This window comes from Phoca vitulina, unplaced genomic scaffold (assembly GCF_004348235.1).
Source record: "Phoca vitulina isolate PV1807 unplaced genomic scaffold, GSC_HSeal_1.0 scaffold16, whole genome shotgun sequence".
Lineage (NCBI taxonomy): Eukaryota > Metazoa > Chordata > Mammalia > Carnivora > Phocidae > Phoca > Phoca vitulina.
Genome location: NW_022589719.1, coordinates 3,571,627 through 3,589,829, shown reverse-complemented (window position 1 = coordinate 3,589,829; position 18,203 = coordinate 3,571,627). Strand labels below are relative to the sequence as shown.

Sequence of the window (18,203 nt, the reverse complement as noted above, 5' to 3'; positions counted from 1 at the left end):
AAATATCAAAAGTTTTTAACTTTTAGCATAAAGCTAATCTTAATTCTGTAGTCTGTGAAAAGGCTGACTTCATAGGAACATATTTCAGCAATGAATGTCAAAGCATTGTCATTAAAAAGATCTTTCAGGTTTTACTGACCTGCTTTTGCTGAGCGTTTTACTTTTCAAAAGGAGAACAAGCATATTTTACACTCAGAAACTGACATGGTTTCTGAAATATTAACAACGGGATTTCACTCTCCAGTGATGATAGCTCTATTTAGTTGAAAATAAAAGGAAGTTTTACCCATGAGAACAAAAATAAGTGGTCTCATTCTCCCATCTCAGATTTCCGAGAAGCCCACACAGCTCTCAAAGGAGCTTCACTGAGTGTCCCCAGGCAGGAAAACATGGCAGAGAATCAGAAACATTTTGAGAATCATACCTGAAGTGATGTTGATGTTTTTAAGATGACATTTGTGTAATTTTAAGGAGTTAATGTTTAGAATCAAATATACAAAAGCATCATCTGTCAATGATTATTAAAAAAATGCTCACAACTCATAAGATTGTACTGGGAACTCCATTATGGTCAAAACTCATCTAGTGTGTGTACAGATTAATGTACTGATTCATAAGAGCTCTCCCCAAATCAATTCTAGTTTTGGCTAAAGATGTCTTAACTCAATAATTTATGTAATCCTCTATGGAGGCATGGGGCGAGGAGGAAGCACAAAATAAAGATGCAGACATAGTTTTAATATGTTCAAAGAAAAATTTAGGAGTCAAATTAGATCAGGTGGATGAATTTTCCTTTTTTCCCTTTAACTAATATGCTCCAACATACAGTGTAGGGAGTGAAATTTGGGTTTATTGGGTTGCTGTCTCTAAAGCACAACTGAACTTCCATTCGATAAAAAAAAAAAAAAAAAAAAAAAAAGATCTTCAAATGTGTACAGATAGAAACTTAAGTAGACATTTATATTTAAATGCTCAATCTATCCAATTGGTATTCAACTGTTTTACCTTATGCTGCACACAACAAAAGTAACACCTTGAATGATCTCAGCATATTTTCTGGTTTTCTGTGTAAGTGCAGTATTTCACATCACTCAAGTAAGTGAAGAAAATAAATAACAAGGTTTATAAATTGAGCATTGTAACATAAAGGTTATCTTAATCCTTAGATAATTCCTTTGTGAAATTAGTAATATTTTTGTAATATGAATAATTACTGCTTTCACCAGCTTACATGGTTATAAGTGTGGTCAGAAATGGAGCAACCCATTCTTATCATCAGTAACAATGATGATGGTGACGATGATGATGATAATAATAATAATAATAATAACAACGGCAGGATGAAAATTTGAGGGGTGATGGATAGATTGATGGCATAGACTGCAGTATGGTTTCACAGATATACACTTATCTCCAAACTCATCAACCTGTCATTAAATATGTACAGCATTTTGTTTTTGTTTTGTTTTTTTTTTTAAAGATTTTATTTATTTATTTGAGAGAGAGAGACACAGTGAGAGAGGGAACACAAACAAGCAGGGGGAGTGGGAGAGGGAGAAGCAGGCTTCCCGCGGAGCAGGGAGCCCGATGTGGGGCTCGATCCCAGGACCCTGGGATCATGACCTGAGCCGAAGGCAGACGCTTAACGACTGAGCCACCCAGGCGCCCCTGTACAGCATTTTGTATGTCACCCAATAAACTGGTTAAAAAAAAAAGAATAAAGAAATGGAGCAACCCAGAATCTCAATTTCAAAATAACTGGGGGAAAAAAACCCCACAAAACTTGAAATGATCCTTCCCCATGAAATTGACCAGGCCATTATAATTCTCTGTCATTAAAATTAAGATTTTAATTTTTTTTATATACTATGGCAAGGGGCAATTTATGCCAGACTTGAAGCTGAAGCAATGGGGATTTCTAAAGGGATTTTGTCACTGGGTAGCATGTCTCCTTTGATGACTCCATCATAGTTAAAAAGTCTGGTTCAGCTGGATTCCTAATCACAGTGTTCCAGTAATAAAAAGTATAATTACAAAAAATAAAATAAATCCAGAAAACAGGCAAATAATACAAACTAAACAAGAGGATAATGATATCTCGTGGCGAATTCTGCAGATGGTGCAACTCCTTCTCTTTACCTGCATATCACGGCTTTCAGAATCATGATGCTGATTTGATTCATATATTTAGATTATTAAAACTACAAAATGGAATCTGGCACTTTAGGATATTCTAGCAGTATAATTAAAATAAACAACTGAACAAAAAGTGTTCTGCCTAATCTGTTAAGTAGGAACCATCCATGTTTCTCTCTAACATTTCATGGCAATGGCTCATTTATTGAGATTTTACTTTGTGTGTCTTCCTTCCCCGGTATTTTTAATTTCCCCCTTTCTAGGGGCTATCTGTAGAGTCCAAAGGATATCTATTCCTCTGACTCAAGGTTGTTTGCCCAAGACTGGGTGGCTTAGCAGAGTCCTAGAAGCAACTGATACATTTGTCTTGCTCCCTCATAGAACCCAGGAAGGTGACGGCTCTGTAGGGGAGTGGGGTCCAAAGGAAGAGTTGGACACTACAAGCTCAAACTAAGTCCCAGCAGTAGAGACTTGAGTGGACAGAGGACTAGGGGACCCTCTCACAAGGCCTTCACACAGTATCTGGAGCAGTATGGGAGAGAATGGGGAAAACTCCAAATGTCTCAAATTGGCTTTTTCACTTTGAGTGGAGTCTCAGTCATATTTAATTTGAATTTTTTTTTAATTAAAGAATCTTCCTCGTACACACTTATTGTGGTAAAGTAAAATTCATACCTGACATACAATTTGTTGAGAATATGTTGGCTATCATGTTTTATGGAACTTGGAGTTACTTCTGATTGCAGGTTAACTTTCAATTGGATCAAAAACAAAAACAAAAACAAACAAAAAACCCAGGTCTATTCGCTGGCAGCAAGCCTTCTACCTGTTGCTGTAATTTGCTGATGTGTACACCTTGTATCTTCTTTACCCTGATTATCTTTATAAATTTCTCTTTGAGAATTTTCACCGAGAGCTAGCTCTCCCTTTATCTCATTGGCTCATCTGATCTCTATCCTAAAAGTGTACTCAGATCTTGATGAAAAAAACATCTAATTAATTCTTAATTTAATTTTGAATCAAGACTTCTTCAACCACTTACATCCTCATTTCTAATTCTTTCAGCTTCACAGAACTGTCAGAAGATCTGTTTGGTCATTTGCAAGATAATGATAGATAAGATATGAAACCAAAGCAAGTCAGCTGAGGTAATAAAGTCCCTTTCTCTGTCTACTTAGCTATGATTATGACTTTTACAATTACTTCTCTTTTCCTAGAAGAAAATGATTCCATACATATCTTCACCTATGAAGGATAATATTCTATGCCTTTCTCTAATCAAAATAGGGAGAATAATTGAAAAACTACCCCCCCCACTTAGAAGTAGAAGCTAAAAGACTTGAGAGATGGGATGTTGAATGAGAGAAAATGAGAAAAAAGGAACAAAAGAGGAGACAGGTATTAAAATTATTAAATTTTAATAAATTCATTAAATATTAGATGATTTTAGGGATTATATTAAGAATTAATAATTATTATAAAGAATAAACAGGGAGAGAGGAGGTGAAGGAATTGGGAGAGAGAGACATAACAGGAACAGACTTTAGTGGAAAGAGTAATAGTCACACACAACTTCATGTACAAGACCCTCCCCCACCCCCCAAGAAAAGGATCGAGGGAAAATGTATTGGACGAGAGGATATGCTTTTAGTAAATGCTTATTAGACGTAGTGGCTTTGACATGATCGTGGGGCTAGGAATATTGGTAGCATGCTTTTAGTTTGAACAACTGCTCTTGAGATGTTTGTACTGATTATATTTGAAAAAGTAGCTTCTCAATACCCAGGTTAAATTAACAATGAAAAGCCAGCAAGCTTCTCAGTTGCTTCAATGCTGAGACGGTCCACGTCTTAACATAGTGGCAGCAGTTTGACCTACCTGGCTGCAATCCGGCCAAGCTCTAGCAAACAGAGACACACTTCTCTGGGTTGCTTGTGGAGGACTGAAAGACAAGACAGAGGTGGACACCTTTATAATAGAAGGAATTGTAAAACAGCTCAATCGTGAACAGGCTTGCCAATGACCTCTCATCCCTCATGCTTCCCATAAATGAGCTAGTCTTCATTCTCACTTTCACAGAAACCATCCCATCCCACGGTACACTTAGCTCTACTGAAGTCTTAATGCAGCTTTCAAAACTCTCTGTCTAACCTCCCTTCTCAAGGTCATGAGTCTCAGAAAATCTTACCCTGAGTAAACCCCATCCTGAAAGTGGTTTTCTTTTATTAGGTAATATTAGTAAGTTAATCTTGGAAATATATGTAACTGTCATTATGATATAAATAGTTGATATTTAAAAATACATAGCACACAGAAGACTATGGAGCAAGGTTGAACTCTTAAAAATCCTGAGTCTATCTTCACCAGTGATTTGAGCGAAATAATACAATGAATAAGGATAAAAATGATACACCACAGGCCATTGTTATCCTCCAAGCAGTGACATCAATGAGACTCTGAAACTTGATGTCCTCTCCTAATCAAGTCTGATTAAATGATACTTTAGAAAGATATACTTTCAACTGAATGGATTTGTAAATATGTATCAATATATACCAACAGCTAACTTTGCCCATAAAATGAGCAAATTAGAAGACTGTTCTTTGTATTGATCAGATTCTAATATAATCTGATTACTTAATAAATCTTGCTTTACGAATTGCTTTGGACACATTCAGTAATGCTGACAAATCATACTTGCATTTGTTGAGCCTACCAAAAGTGTGTGTCCTGCTTATATTGCTTTCTTTTTAACAAGATTAGAGAATTTTAACAATATTGTTATATACCGCACCTAATAAAGCCAACAGATATTGAAAAAATATAATGTATTGAGAATGGTCTTTACATAGACAATATCTTGATAGAAGAAAATATTAGCTTATTGATAGCTTATTGATAAATTTTAAGAAAAAGAGTAATATTGCTTTAATTCTTAAACATAGAATTTTATAATAATTCTATTTCCCAGCATTATTCTATTCCTTTAACTTTAGTATCTAATTCTTTCACTCCACAGATTATGGTAGTGGCAATATTTGGTCCACTGACATCAGAATGAAATTTATTAGGAGTTTGTGGTGAATAGAAAGAGAACATTTACTTGGATTGTAAAAGTATATAATTGGCTTTAAACAGACACAATTTTATTATCTTGTTATAAAATGTCACCTTTGAAGCTCACAAAATAACTTCTATTCCCCTCAACAATGTTCATTAAAATAGAATTATGGAAAATCTCAATTATAGAATATTTCAATTCTTGGTAACATAAAGTTTAGTTTTAGCTGACCCTGAGTGAATTCCCCTAATCAGGAAGCCTAAAATTATTTCTAATTAAACAATCTAAAAATAAGGATAGTTAATAACTCCAATTTCAAATGCACCACTGGTTGACTCTGGCTAGAATGATACAAACTTCACAACTTCACTAAATCAACTTCAGTGCAATATAACGTATGGACCGCAATATCACACAGGCATCAATTTCAAAAAGAGAACAATCACAAACATCACCAAACAGAAGCAAACAAATGAAAATCAATCTTTCTGTCTGGATAATCAATTCTTTCTGACTCAGGCTTTAAAAAAAATCCTATCCATGGAACAAAATAATAAACAGGAGTTTTTGAGTGGAAAAAGGAATATATAAAAACTGAGGAGAGGAAGATTTTTTTAGGCCCTGTTAATATCCTCATCTTCAGTGAAAGCTATGCAAAGCAAGTGGCTACAGTTCCAAAAGACATGGACACAATCTCATGTATTTCTTGATGGAAACAGTGTCAAATTGTAAAAATTACTAGTGAACTGACCCAATTGTGTCAATGTGCAGTCAATACCAATTATAAAAATACCTGACCCAACTATAATGATTCCTTAACCAACTTATTATACATAGTTTGAGGACTCTATAAGCATTGGAATAGATACATTTTATGGAAAATAAAATTCATCCTGAAGAAAAACAATAATGTGGGTAATAAAGACAATGTGATATGTGAGACACATTACTATTGTGTGCTTCTTTGCTTCTTCAATTGAGCTATCAACTTAAAACAGCTTTGGCATGTCCAAACTAAAACACTGAATCTACCATGGACTCATTAGAAAATCACTTTTGGCAAACTAAAAAGTAACAGCATGATTCTTCATTTTATATCCTTAAAAGAACCAGCCTATAAAATCTAAGACAAATTAACCTCTCCCTTAGCATCATTTCTTAGGAAAAACTAGTAGAATGATTATTTTACTTCCCAATTTTCTTGGAAATGTTATTTTTCATAAAGGAAAAAACTTGCCTCAAAAAACACCCCCGTGTTATTGTTTCACATATTAATGGCTTTTTAAATAGCAGGTATATTATGCCTGGCCTATAATGACCAAAAAAACCCACAAAAAAAAAACAAAACAGAAAAACCATGTCTGATGACTAGTGAGCAATGAGTGAGATGAAGCTGTAGAGGTGCATAATTTAGCACAAAACAGTAATTACTCACTAAGTAATACATCTCAAAAATGGAGGATGATGACAATCATCTGGTGATGATAGTGGTTTTGACAATGAACAAACTAAATAAAGACTAACATCTTACCTGGCGTCTTCAGAAAATGCAAATGATGTCAATGTTCATTTAATTGTAAAAACAAATACTCTTGCTTTATGGCTATACAATTAAATTCAAGAGTCTTTAAATAGTATCTAAATTTGCCAAAGAGGTGACTGTTTGGTTTTTGCACTCAAGCAAGTTTTAAAGTAAGTTAATAGAATACAGTGGCCATGGGATTCAAACCACAAAGATCTGCGTGTGAGTATCAACTCTAAGGCTTACTGCCTGCATTATCTTGGGAGGTTATTCTATAAAATCTCATTTTTCTGAGGAAAAACAAAAGTGTATACCTTGCAATATTTTGGTGAGGATCAAACAAAGTAATATTTATTGTTATTCTTAGCTCAGTGTGTGGCACATAGGAAAGGCTCGCCCAAAGCTAGCTTTATTATTTCTTAAAATTTTTGTTATAAATTATTTGTTCAAAGATTGTCTTCATTTGGCTTAGTCAACAATAATTCACTTATTTTTTTTCTAAAAACATTTTTTGTGTGTGTGCATCAATCAGGTATCAGTCACTATGCTAAGCATTATAAAAATTTATAAAAAAAATTACTATTGGTATAATATATATAATTTAAAGTGGTCCTATTATAATGACTATATATTGAATATTTTATCATTTATATTATATCAGAGACCACTAATTATAAATCAATCTAAATCAAATGTCAGGTTAAGTAGGTCAGTTTGGTCAGCATATACAGAAATATAAAGCCAATAATCCTATAGCTATTACAAGTTTGTGCTAAGTATAAAGCTTGAGTGAAATGTGTCATTTTGTGAAACAGCAAACACCTTATCATTAAATTTTCTTCCTCTGAGAATAAAATAATTTCAATGAGTCCATTTTTAGTAAATTACCCAAATTGATTATGTATCATATATTTTAGAAGATCAAATAATCGAGTGCTAGCTAGTCTTTGTCAGGACGATTAAAAAGACAACTTTTAGCATATTGCATTTGAACGAAAGCTTTTGTATTGAGTCATAAGGATACTCATCTTAAACAAATCATTTTAATGATTCATCTTTGCAAAAAAACAAGAAAGCTTCTACTTATACTAAAGTTTACAGTAGAAAACATTTTTTTCACTCTATCACTGAAACATTCATATGGGTTTTTGCTTTGAGTTAGAAGAAGGGATCACTATTGCTTCTTTACTCTAAAAAAATTTTTTTAAAACAAATAAAAAGCTCTCAAGTCAATGGTAATTATTATGCAAAAAGTTTTATCATTGGATTTTTAAAAAAATAATCAAAACCATCTCAAAGAAAAGCATAATGCGGAACACCTCTGGGAAAAGTAACACAGATCCCTATTCAAAAAAATTGTGGCAAGAGACTCAGGCGTATAACCTAGATTCTATAAAAATCTCATGGGCATCAAATGTCAAATGGAGTGCTGCTAGCTCCAGGAATAGAAAATGAGGTCTTCCACTAAAGCAAAGGGTAGAGTTTCAATGTCACAGAATCTGCAAGGATAAAATGCATTCAACCATAAATGTATAGTTTAGCTAAACATATTAAGTTTTAACACATGGGCAAAGAAATGGAAGCCTGAAAAATTGGGTTGTCTATTTGGTGTCTATACACTAGAGACTATAATATTCACACTGGTTTTGAAGGAAACTGGTTTTTAGATTTATATTTAGGAAGGAAACTTGAAAAAAACACATTTTGGCTGAATATCATTTAATTGTGAAAATGTCATAAATTAATATTGTCCACCTTCCCAGAATAGAGAATAACAAGTTCTAATACTCAGAAAGAGTGGTATGATAGAAAATACAATAAACTAGAAGTCAGAAGGATCGGGTTCTAGTCTAGGCTGCATAATATTTTCATCTCTCAAACAGGCATCTTGCCTTCTACTTGCTCTTCCTTATGAGGTGATTTTATGGTTAAAAGCACTTGGTACATATGGCAAGCACTCAATAAAGGTTACTCCCTTGCTACTTAAGTAGGGTCCACAGACCAGCAGCATTGGCATCAGCTGGGAGCTGGATAAAAATACAAATTATTGGGCCCCACCCCAGACTTATTGATCAGAACCTACATTTAAACAAGCTCTCCAGGTGATGGGTATGCACACAAATTATTGGGTCCCACCCCAGACTTATTGATCAGAACCTACATTTAAACAAGCTCTCCAGGTGATGGGTATGCACTTTAATTTTGGAGAAGCACTGTATTAACCAATGCTGTGTATTATAATAAACAATAGTTATAATTCCTCTGTTTTGCTAGAAACATTCAAATGTGCTTTGATATATATATATACATATGCTCTACAAATGTTTCAGATAACAGTGATGACAATGATGAATTAAAGGAAAATAATTCATGCTTTGGATTAGCCCTTTATATGTATTATGGGCATTTCTCTCCTGCCAGGATTAATAAAGTACAAAAGATGCTTCCCAAAAAGTGAAGGGCTAGTCACAAACCGTTCCCTATATCATGTCACTCCTGGTAAGACCCGTGCAGAAACCGTTGAGAGTAGAGGTAAGAGGCAATTAGGAGTAGCACAGCAATTTAAATGCCTTCAAATGATCTCAGGGAGGCTAAAGAAAAGAAAAGGCTAAGAATCTCACCAGCTCATGAATGCTGAGTTTGTGTCTATCCAGATTTCTCAGAATCACTATTCACATTTAGAATAGGCTATGACATCCTTATATTCATACAAACTGGGATAATTCATTCATAATCTCATAACTATGGACGATATATAGAATAAAACCTAATTAATTGCCTTTGCGACTAAGTTGAGAAATGTCCTAGTATTGCCCTTCCTTTCTTCAGTACCCAAACCTTATGTGAAATATGTGAAATTAATTGATTAAGTCACTAACCTTCAGAACAGCAATAAGAGGCAAGAATCTTTTCTAATTTGGTCTACATTTATGTTTTATTTTCCCCCCTACTTGAAATAATCATATGAACTTCTAAAATTAATCAAACAGAGCATCACTTTCTATAACACAGGGGCATGATCTCTGGAGGTAAATGGAGCGGAATTCAAATTCCAGCTGGGCCGTTGAGAAGTGTACATGGGGCAAGTTATTTAATTCTTTGGTTTCCAGCATTCTCATTTATAAAACGTTGGTTGTTGGAGGAGTGGATACGGTAACATGTGTACTACTTAGCTACCAGTATGGAGCACATGGTTATTATTACTGAATATTGTGCAGCAAAAAGGTGATTCTGGGAAAGCTAGAAAGCCATTCACTTCCCTAATTCAACCCTGACTCCACTGAGTCTTGATATAATTCTCATTCCAGGGAGACATTTAGTTCTCTCAATCAGATTCTGTACTGTTTTCTCTTACATTTGCTCTGGCATAGGGCAAATGGCTAAATTTGGAGAGAATATCTGAATTCAAAAGTAAAAAAGGGAATTGAGATGCTAATCAAGTAAGTATAAGAACAGGTGTTAAAAAACCAAAAGTCTAAAATAAATTGTCCCTGGCAAAGAAACTGAATATAAATAACCCAAGTGCTGAATGAGTATCTTGAAATTGTTGCCCTATACTGATAAAAGTAATTATAGCTTTTTTCCCACAGAAATACTCTTAGAGCCCTCAATACAGACAAGAGATGACTTATCAAACACTGGAAGGTAGACATAGATTCTTTTCCCGATGTAACAGGTGACTTTAAAGTATAAAATGGAAAACAATGTTTTACAAATCCACACAGAATCCTTTTTAATTTTCTGCAGCAACATCAAACTAATACTGCAGATAGATCTGTGCTTGACCAGTGTTCGAGAAAACAAAGGATTTTGTAAAACTGCTCATCAGAGTCATGCATCCACAGAAGACAGTGCCACACAGCAAACACAAACACAGAAAATAAAAACAAAGAGCAAATCACACACATTTGCATGCTAGCACAGCAGATAGCAAACCCTTTTCTTGTTGAGTAGATTCTTTCTCTGAGAAATAGATGAAGAATAGTCACTGGCCTCCAAATCCTACAATCATCCAATAACATAATGATATTGACACAATTACAGCAAACAAAAATTATGCATTTTTAAAGTATTCCCCCCAACCTTTTTCCCCCCATCTTCCAGCTCACCAGAATGCATACAAATTAAGCAACATCAACAAGGCTCTGGGGAAAATAATGACACTTGACAATTTCTAAATTAGTATACTAAAGTAAATTACAAATAATAAATCCCCTACACAAGAATATCACTAATTGAAGGAAATAGTTTCTTACTTAAAATATCTTAGAAAAATTCATATAAGTGCATCAATTTTAGGATTCATAACTTAAAACTTTTTAAGATTGAGAATAAATCATAGACTTTTGATCTTAATTTAAATGATAAAAATGAGCCATATCAAAACAGCATTATGAGAGAAAAGGTTATTCAAGTATTTAACCTTGGAAAAAAATATTACATTTACTATTAGGGGGAATATCAATACATTCTATTAACTTTATACCTCTGTCAAACTGAAAACAGAAATGCTTTCACACCTAGAAATCTTCTAAATATTTTTTCTTTACTCCACCATTAGAAGTAAAGTTCACTTCTTTTAAAATAATTATTGGAGGAATATTTTGTCTTTAGGCTGATGAACTATATACTATTAAGTTTAAGGAAACATTCATGTTCATCTTTTTAACCTGAAGCACAATCCTAAATATTTTTAAGGAATCCAAATGAAATCAACTATGAGACATGAAAAAAACCGATCTCCTCTAGTCACTGACCTATATATCAGCCTGATTTGAACAGTGGGGGTTACAGCTGAGCATGTGTAGACCCGTAGTGTTAAAGCATGTTCCACAGAGCGCACAAAGATCTATGTCATCTGTTTGTATAGCCGTGTAAAATTCTATAATCACTTGAAATGTCAGTTTAACCTCCATAATACAAAATTGCCATTATAATTTCAATGTGTAAAATTTTATGGCAACAAATAATGCTCTATGCAAACTGGTTCAGATTGTAACTTAATATAAATATAAGCATATATTTAATATATATATTAATTAATATATTTTTATATGTAAGTAAATATAAATATATATAAATAATATATAAAATATAAATTAAAATGTTCAAATTGTATCTTAATATAAATAAAATTAATTGTTCATCCTTCAGATTACATGCCATACTTGTTTACTCTCTAATTTTGTTAATAGGTAACTGAAAAAGAAAATGATATCACTTACAACGTAATTACTACTTATCTTTCCTTCAAATTCTGAATATATTTTACTGTTATTTACTAGATATAAATGGGTGACCTCATGTTCATAGCATATTGTAAGTTTCCTATATTCTTAAATAGTCTCAAGAATATTATTTTTGGTTGGTATCTATGGATGATGACTCTAGTTGGTTTAAGATATCACTAACTGTCACAGATTCCATTCATTTCCATTTGTTTTACTATTACAAAAAACATTTCAGTGAACATTCTGGTGCCTACCTCTACTTACTTCCTTTGGATAAACTTTTAGAAGTACACCAATTTGACAGAAGAACATAAACACTTGTGAGGTCTTTGATATATAATGTCAAATTGCCCTCTAAAGAAGGCATACCAATTTCTAGTTTTCTTCAGCAATGATAGATCCTATTTTTCTACATAGTCAACACTAAGTGTATAATTTTCTCAATCTTTGCTAATTTTTCATAGTTTTTATTTGCATTTACCTTATTGCTAAGCTGTCCAACATTTTTATATCTTTATTAGATTTTTTTCATTTAAATTCAATTAGCCAACATAGAGTACATCCTTCTGTTTCAGATGCAGAGCTCAATAATTCATCCGTTGCGTATAACACCCAGTGCTCACCACATCACGTGCCCTCCTAGATTTTTTTTTGTCTTCTATGATGAGGCTGTTCATGACCTTTGTTCATTTTTCTCTTGACTCTTTTTTGAAACGCTATTCAAGATATAGTGAATTTATGATCTGAGAATTGACATTTCACAGAGGAAAAATTACCAAGAATTTCATTGAAGATAAGCTACAGGTTATACTCTGTATGTGATGGTGTTGTGTGGCATCGAAAATTATCTGTCAAGAATCAAAAAGGCAAGAAACATGAGGGAAGCATATGGGATAAGCTGCTATCCATGCTCCCCAGTTCATCCCCAGCATACCTTCCCCACCACGGAGCTTTCTTGTCATTAGCTGTTGTGGAAAGAGAACAGATTGAGCGAGTTGTGAATCAAGATCCCCTTGCAAATAACTGCCCCAAAAAACTCTGCAACAGAGGGTAGCATATCAGTTGCCACAAAGATAAGAACGCTTTATGCAGGCAAAGACCTTTGAACAGCTAAAGACAGAAGCCTCTTGATACACAATCAGGACAGTGATCTACTTTATCATTCATTCAAACAGATTTTCCCCCTTCATCAGGGCATCTTTTCATTTTATTTGCTATTCAAAACACTGGGACACAAAGGATGCACTTCATCTTGTGTGCTACTGAAATGAAATCTTGAGGTAGGAAAAAAAAGAAAAACCCTTGCCCTAAATTCCCTTTCAAAAGTGAAGTGTGAAAAGACATCAAGCAGGGTACACCGTGTTATTGTTGCGAGAAAGTCAATTCTACAATACAGAGACCAAGGCCATCAGCCGTGGCTCAATCACTTCCTTACCCACAGTGAATCATAAGAAAAATCCAAGAAGAAAGGGTTCCACTTGGGGAAATGGAATTTCTCATTGTCCTTCCTCTTGATTATCATTAACATCTATGGGCACAGCTGTTTCCTTTCTCTGAATAATCCTGAAGTCAATGCTATAATATTGGCTCCCTTCTTCTGTCTCCATGGGGCGTATTATACTTCACCTCATGTCCTATTCTGAGCAGCAGAAATTTCAAATTTGTCTTTTCATTGAGCAGCAAACCAGAAAGCCTAACTATCTGCTTTCGTTTGGTGCTGAGAGGATTAAAAATTACTTGAAAACTTGGTTTCATTGCAAGTTATAAGCTAAGTTATAATATAGAAGATCATCAAAATGAAAGATGTTTGAACAAAATACTCAGTAGCTATCATGTATAAATTATCTGGGACTTTCTTTTTATAAAGTCAAGTTTTTTTCAAACAGAGTGAAGAACTAGGCCATCTCAAAATTTATCTTGACATAATTTTATATTCTGCAGAGTATGTATTTATATACCAGGACCTTTATTATACAGTTGCTTTAGGCTTTATTGTTTCAAGATAAAATGTATTACTTATCTGAATGGGGTTTTAAAAAGCCATCCAAGCTTCCTGGTTTCCAACTGAAAGTTTTATTAGTTCAACTAACAAAAGAACTCAGAGGCAGGGTGGAAATTGAGACAAGGTATTCCCATTGACAGCTTCTAGTCATCCACCTTGGCCTATGGTAGTCACTGAAAAAGATGCTTATTTTTTTCCTTTTTCAAATTTTTATTTAAATTCTAGTTAGTTAATATATAATGTAATATTGGTTTCAGGAGTAGAATTTAGTGATTATCACTTACATATAACTCCCAGCACTCAACAAAAGTGCCCTCCTTAATGCCCATCACCCACTTAGCCCATCCCCCGCTCACCTCTTGTTCTCTGTGGTTAAAAGTCTCTTATGCTTCCCTCTCTCTTTTTTTCCCCTTTCCCCTATGTTCATCTGTTTTGTTTCTTAAAAGATGCTTCTTAAATGAAAACCTGTTCGATAAATTTACAAATAGGGCGGTTTCCCCATGCGGCAGTTCCTTAAGCAATGCAGGGGCACTTGAGAACTTTAAATCATGATGTTGTTTGTCCACACATGAAAAATATACTCCTTGTGACTAAGATCTGAACTTATTTATTTATTATTCATTCATTAATTCATTGATTCATTTGATCTTTCAAAGATATTTTTTGCAAATAATTCCACCACACTCCCTTCCTATAAGTCTTCACTCAGACAGTTTCCTAGACACCTGAAAGTTAAAATCTATTTGTAAAATTGCCATCAGACTGAAATAAGGCTATATCCATACACACACATCTTCCCCCAAGTTTGGTTTACTTTAATGTGAGGAAATAGTAAGAGCAGTCAAAGTCCATTTATGTAACGATCACTCGAGGAGCACACTACTGTACCTAGTAGGCTCCTGAGCAATTACTCTTTATTTTTTCCTTCGGGTATAAAACGTTCTCCTAGTCTAAATTCACATAATTTTCTTCTCTGTTGAGAGAATTCTCAGAAATCTGATGGCAATCTTTTCCATATCACATTCACTCCTCTTAGTGCAAATACAAATTTCCGTAAGCATATAAAATGGTAAGATTTTAGCTGTTACTGTCAATTTCCTAGGTTCAGCAGAGAAATGTTGTTTTGTGAGACCTAGGGGCAAAGGGTATTCTGTGTGGAAGGCAATTTGTATACTTGTTCTCTCTGATGGATGCTCAGCTTACTTTGATGCTAATATTTGGAATTATGTGATTTTTGTGGATTGATTTTTTAAAGCCTCAGGCAAAAGAACCAAGGCTCCCCCCTCCTTTCTTCACTCAGTTCTATTTCATTAGAAGGGGGCTTTAATTCCAATACTCTCCATATGAGAGCTGTTCTGGGCAAAGCTGGTACAGGAGGATTGAACATTTAACGGTAGCATATCAAGTAATGTTGAAACACTGAACAATATCCGTTTTCTCCCAAGGAAATGCAAAAGCTTGTTCTGTGGTCTGGACATGGATTTGCCAAAATTCAATCATAAGGCAAAATAAGATAAGAACCCCACAATTATCTGGGTAGGTTTAGACACTAAGGTATCTATCTTTTATTTCACCATCTTCAATTATTCCAATCTCCTGCTTGCTTACCTGATTTTTAACTCACTAAAAATAGATAAACTGTTTCAACAAAGATAGACTTTACAGGAAATGGTGTTTCAGCCTTTGGTAGAGGTAAAAAACAATAGTGCCTTTATGGCTGCAGTATATACAGCTCTCTTTCTAGTCCAGGTTAGAGTCCGGTGGCAAATGTAAGCCTCCATTTTCCAAATATCCCCCATTTGGCATTGTATATACTTGATTTTAGCTTGGAATTGTGCTACTTATATTCCTACCCTTTCACGCACGAAGTACCGACAGTAAAAGCCATGCATTTTCTACCTTCAAAGATTCATATTTACAACAAACCTGCAATTGACATCAAACTCTGAATTTTTTTCAAGTTAACAATCTATGAAATGACATCACACAAAAAAAGTTTTGATAGTTAGACTGACAAAGATACAGAATAATTTTATCAGCCAGAATTCTGAAGGAAATACATACCCAAACCTTCCGATTCAAATAGACACGTTTCATCTACCCCTAAATCTCGGCACCAGGATAAGAAATTTGCTGTATTGTCTCGGGCAAAAAAGGAGCCTGACGGTGCAGTGGCTTTGCACGGAATCTTCTTCAAGGGCAAATTCTGAAAAACAAAGAAATCTCACTCTGGTGGAATATCCGGCAAAGTCATCACAGCAACCAATTAAATATACACTTACGTTTTCAACAAAATGTTTTGGAATGACTGCATATCAATAAATAGGCTTTGAAGAGGTATAGAAAAGGAAGTAAAATGCACATGAAACTTAGTTGTCTTTAAGAAACTATAAAAAAATCTGTGCATATAAACAAATCCTGGACTTTTTTTTTTTTTTTACCATCTTGTAGTAATACAAGCAAGTTCCTTCCCTGGCTCACATTGCCTTTTTTCTTTCTCTTCTATTTTAGGTTTTTTTTTTTTTTGGCCTTATGTTCCATCCAATATTCTATCATTATTTCCCAAAAATTATTCATAAATGTATTTTCCATTTGTGAAAGAAGAATGAAACACAAATATGCTACATGAATATAAACAATATGTAACACACAAACCTGCATTCTTATATGCACACACACACATATCAATATATTATATTATTAATAATATACATTATAATATAAAAATAATTCTGTTGGATTTCTGCTATCTGACCCTGAAACATATTGACATTATGCATCATTTTTCTTATGGGATAAGAAAATGCTTAAGGGGTGCCTGGGTGGCTCAGTCGGTTAAGCGGCTGCCTTCGGCTGAGGTCATGATCTCGGGGTCCTGAGATCGAGCCCCTTGTAGGGCTGCCTGCTCAGGGGGGAGCCTGCTTCTCCCTCCGCCCTTCCTCCTGCTCATGCTCTCTCTCTCAAATAAATAAATAAAAACTTTAAGGAAAAGAAAAGAAAATGCTTAAGATAAGGGAGGGTATGAACCTGGACAGACTTTCTTATTAACAGTCTGCCATAAAATTTTAGCCAGGAAACCTCTCCTGGCACCATACCAAGTGTTAGAGAGGTGTGTGGTCTTATTTTCTTTACTAGAACATAACCAGTGTCCATGGCATTCCAGGAAGTCACAGAATGCAATTCTCTGTGACATGAAAAACTGAACAATGGATTTGGATGATGTGGGCTACATAGAACTTCACCTCAAAGAGAGAAAAGATCAAGGGAGAAACACTTTGTGATTTAAGTTCATAAATAGAATGTTTCCTTCATTCACTGGGAACCACAAATAAAAGCAAAATGTTGTTGATTGTTCAACTCATTTGCAAGAATGGTTATAAAAAATGAGATAGTAGCCTTAGAGGATTGGTGAAGTTCTACTAACATCATACTATTACTAGAGTTCTTCATGTCTGAGGATTTTATGGCCCACATAACTAAAACATTCAGTTACTACATCACTCAAAGTCTGTGTCTGTCCACTCTCAAAGGTCCATCTCTTTCTTGCTGATTGAATTTAATTTAGAGGAGACATAATGAAGATTTTTGCATGAATACACAAATATTTATATAGCTATATATTTTAGGCATTACTGATATAAATATATATGAGGTTACTTGTGTAGCAATACCCCCTGTACCATTTTGGTTAAGTAATAGTTTTCAAGGAAATTATTTTCTATATAAGTTGTAAAACCAATCATAAATAGCATAGTGTAATATCTCCTTTATAAAATATTTGCAAACATCACTCAGTATTTATTAAAATAAAAAAAATCCTTAAATCTAGCAATTCACTTCTAAGTATATATCCTAAAGATATAATATCATTAGTGCTTAAAATATATCTATATCTATATATTTGTTGCAACAGTGATTGAATAAGAAAATATAGAAATAAGAATATGCCAAAAGAGGGCTGGTGGAATAATACAGAGTATACATACAATGGAACTCTATGCATTTAAAAAGAGTAAGATAAATGTATATATGTTGAACCATACAGATGTTCAGTATGTACTTGTAAGCAGAAACAAATAATTTGCAAACAGATATGTGTACCACAATTTCATTTTATGATCATGGGTATATGTGTATATACACTATATATATATATATATATACACACACACACACAGATGGCCATATATAAGGTGAAATTGCATATAAATATGTTGTATTATAAATATGAATATTGTACTTTTTTTTTAA

The 18,203-nt window shown here is 34.0% G+C and overlaps 1 protein-coding gene across 1 annotated transcript in view; it reads right to left on the bottom strand.

Moving 5' to 3' along the window:
* The window catches only part of GAS2 (growth arrest specific 2), a 118,852-nt gene that overhangs the window by 62,414 nt on the left and 38,235 nt on the right, over positions 1–18,203 (bottom strand). Inside the window, exons 3-4 of the mRNA XM_032414973.1 lie at positions 16,017–16,158; positions 4,015–4,078 (exon numbers count right to left, since the gene is read on the bottom strand). Of these exons, the coding sequence (XP_032270864.1) occupies positions 4,015–4,078; positions 16,017–16,158 (206 nt within the window). The remainder of the gene's footprint in view (positions 1–4,014; positions 4,079–16,016; positions 16,159–18,203) is intronic.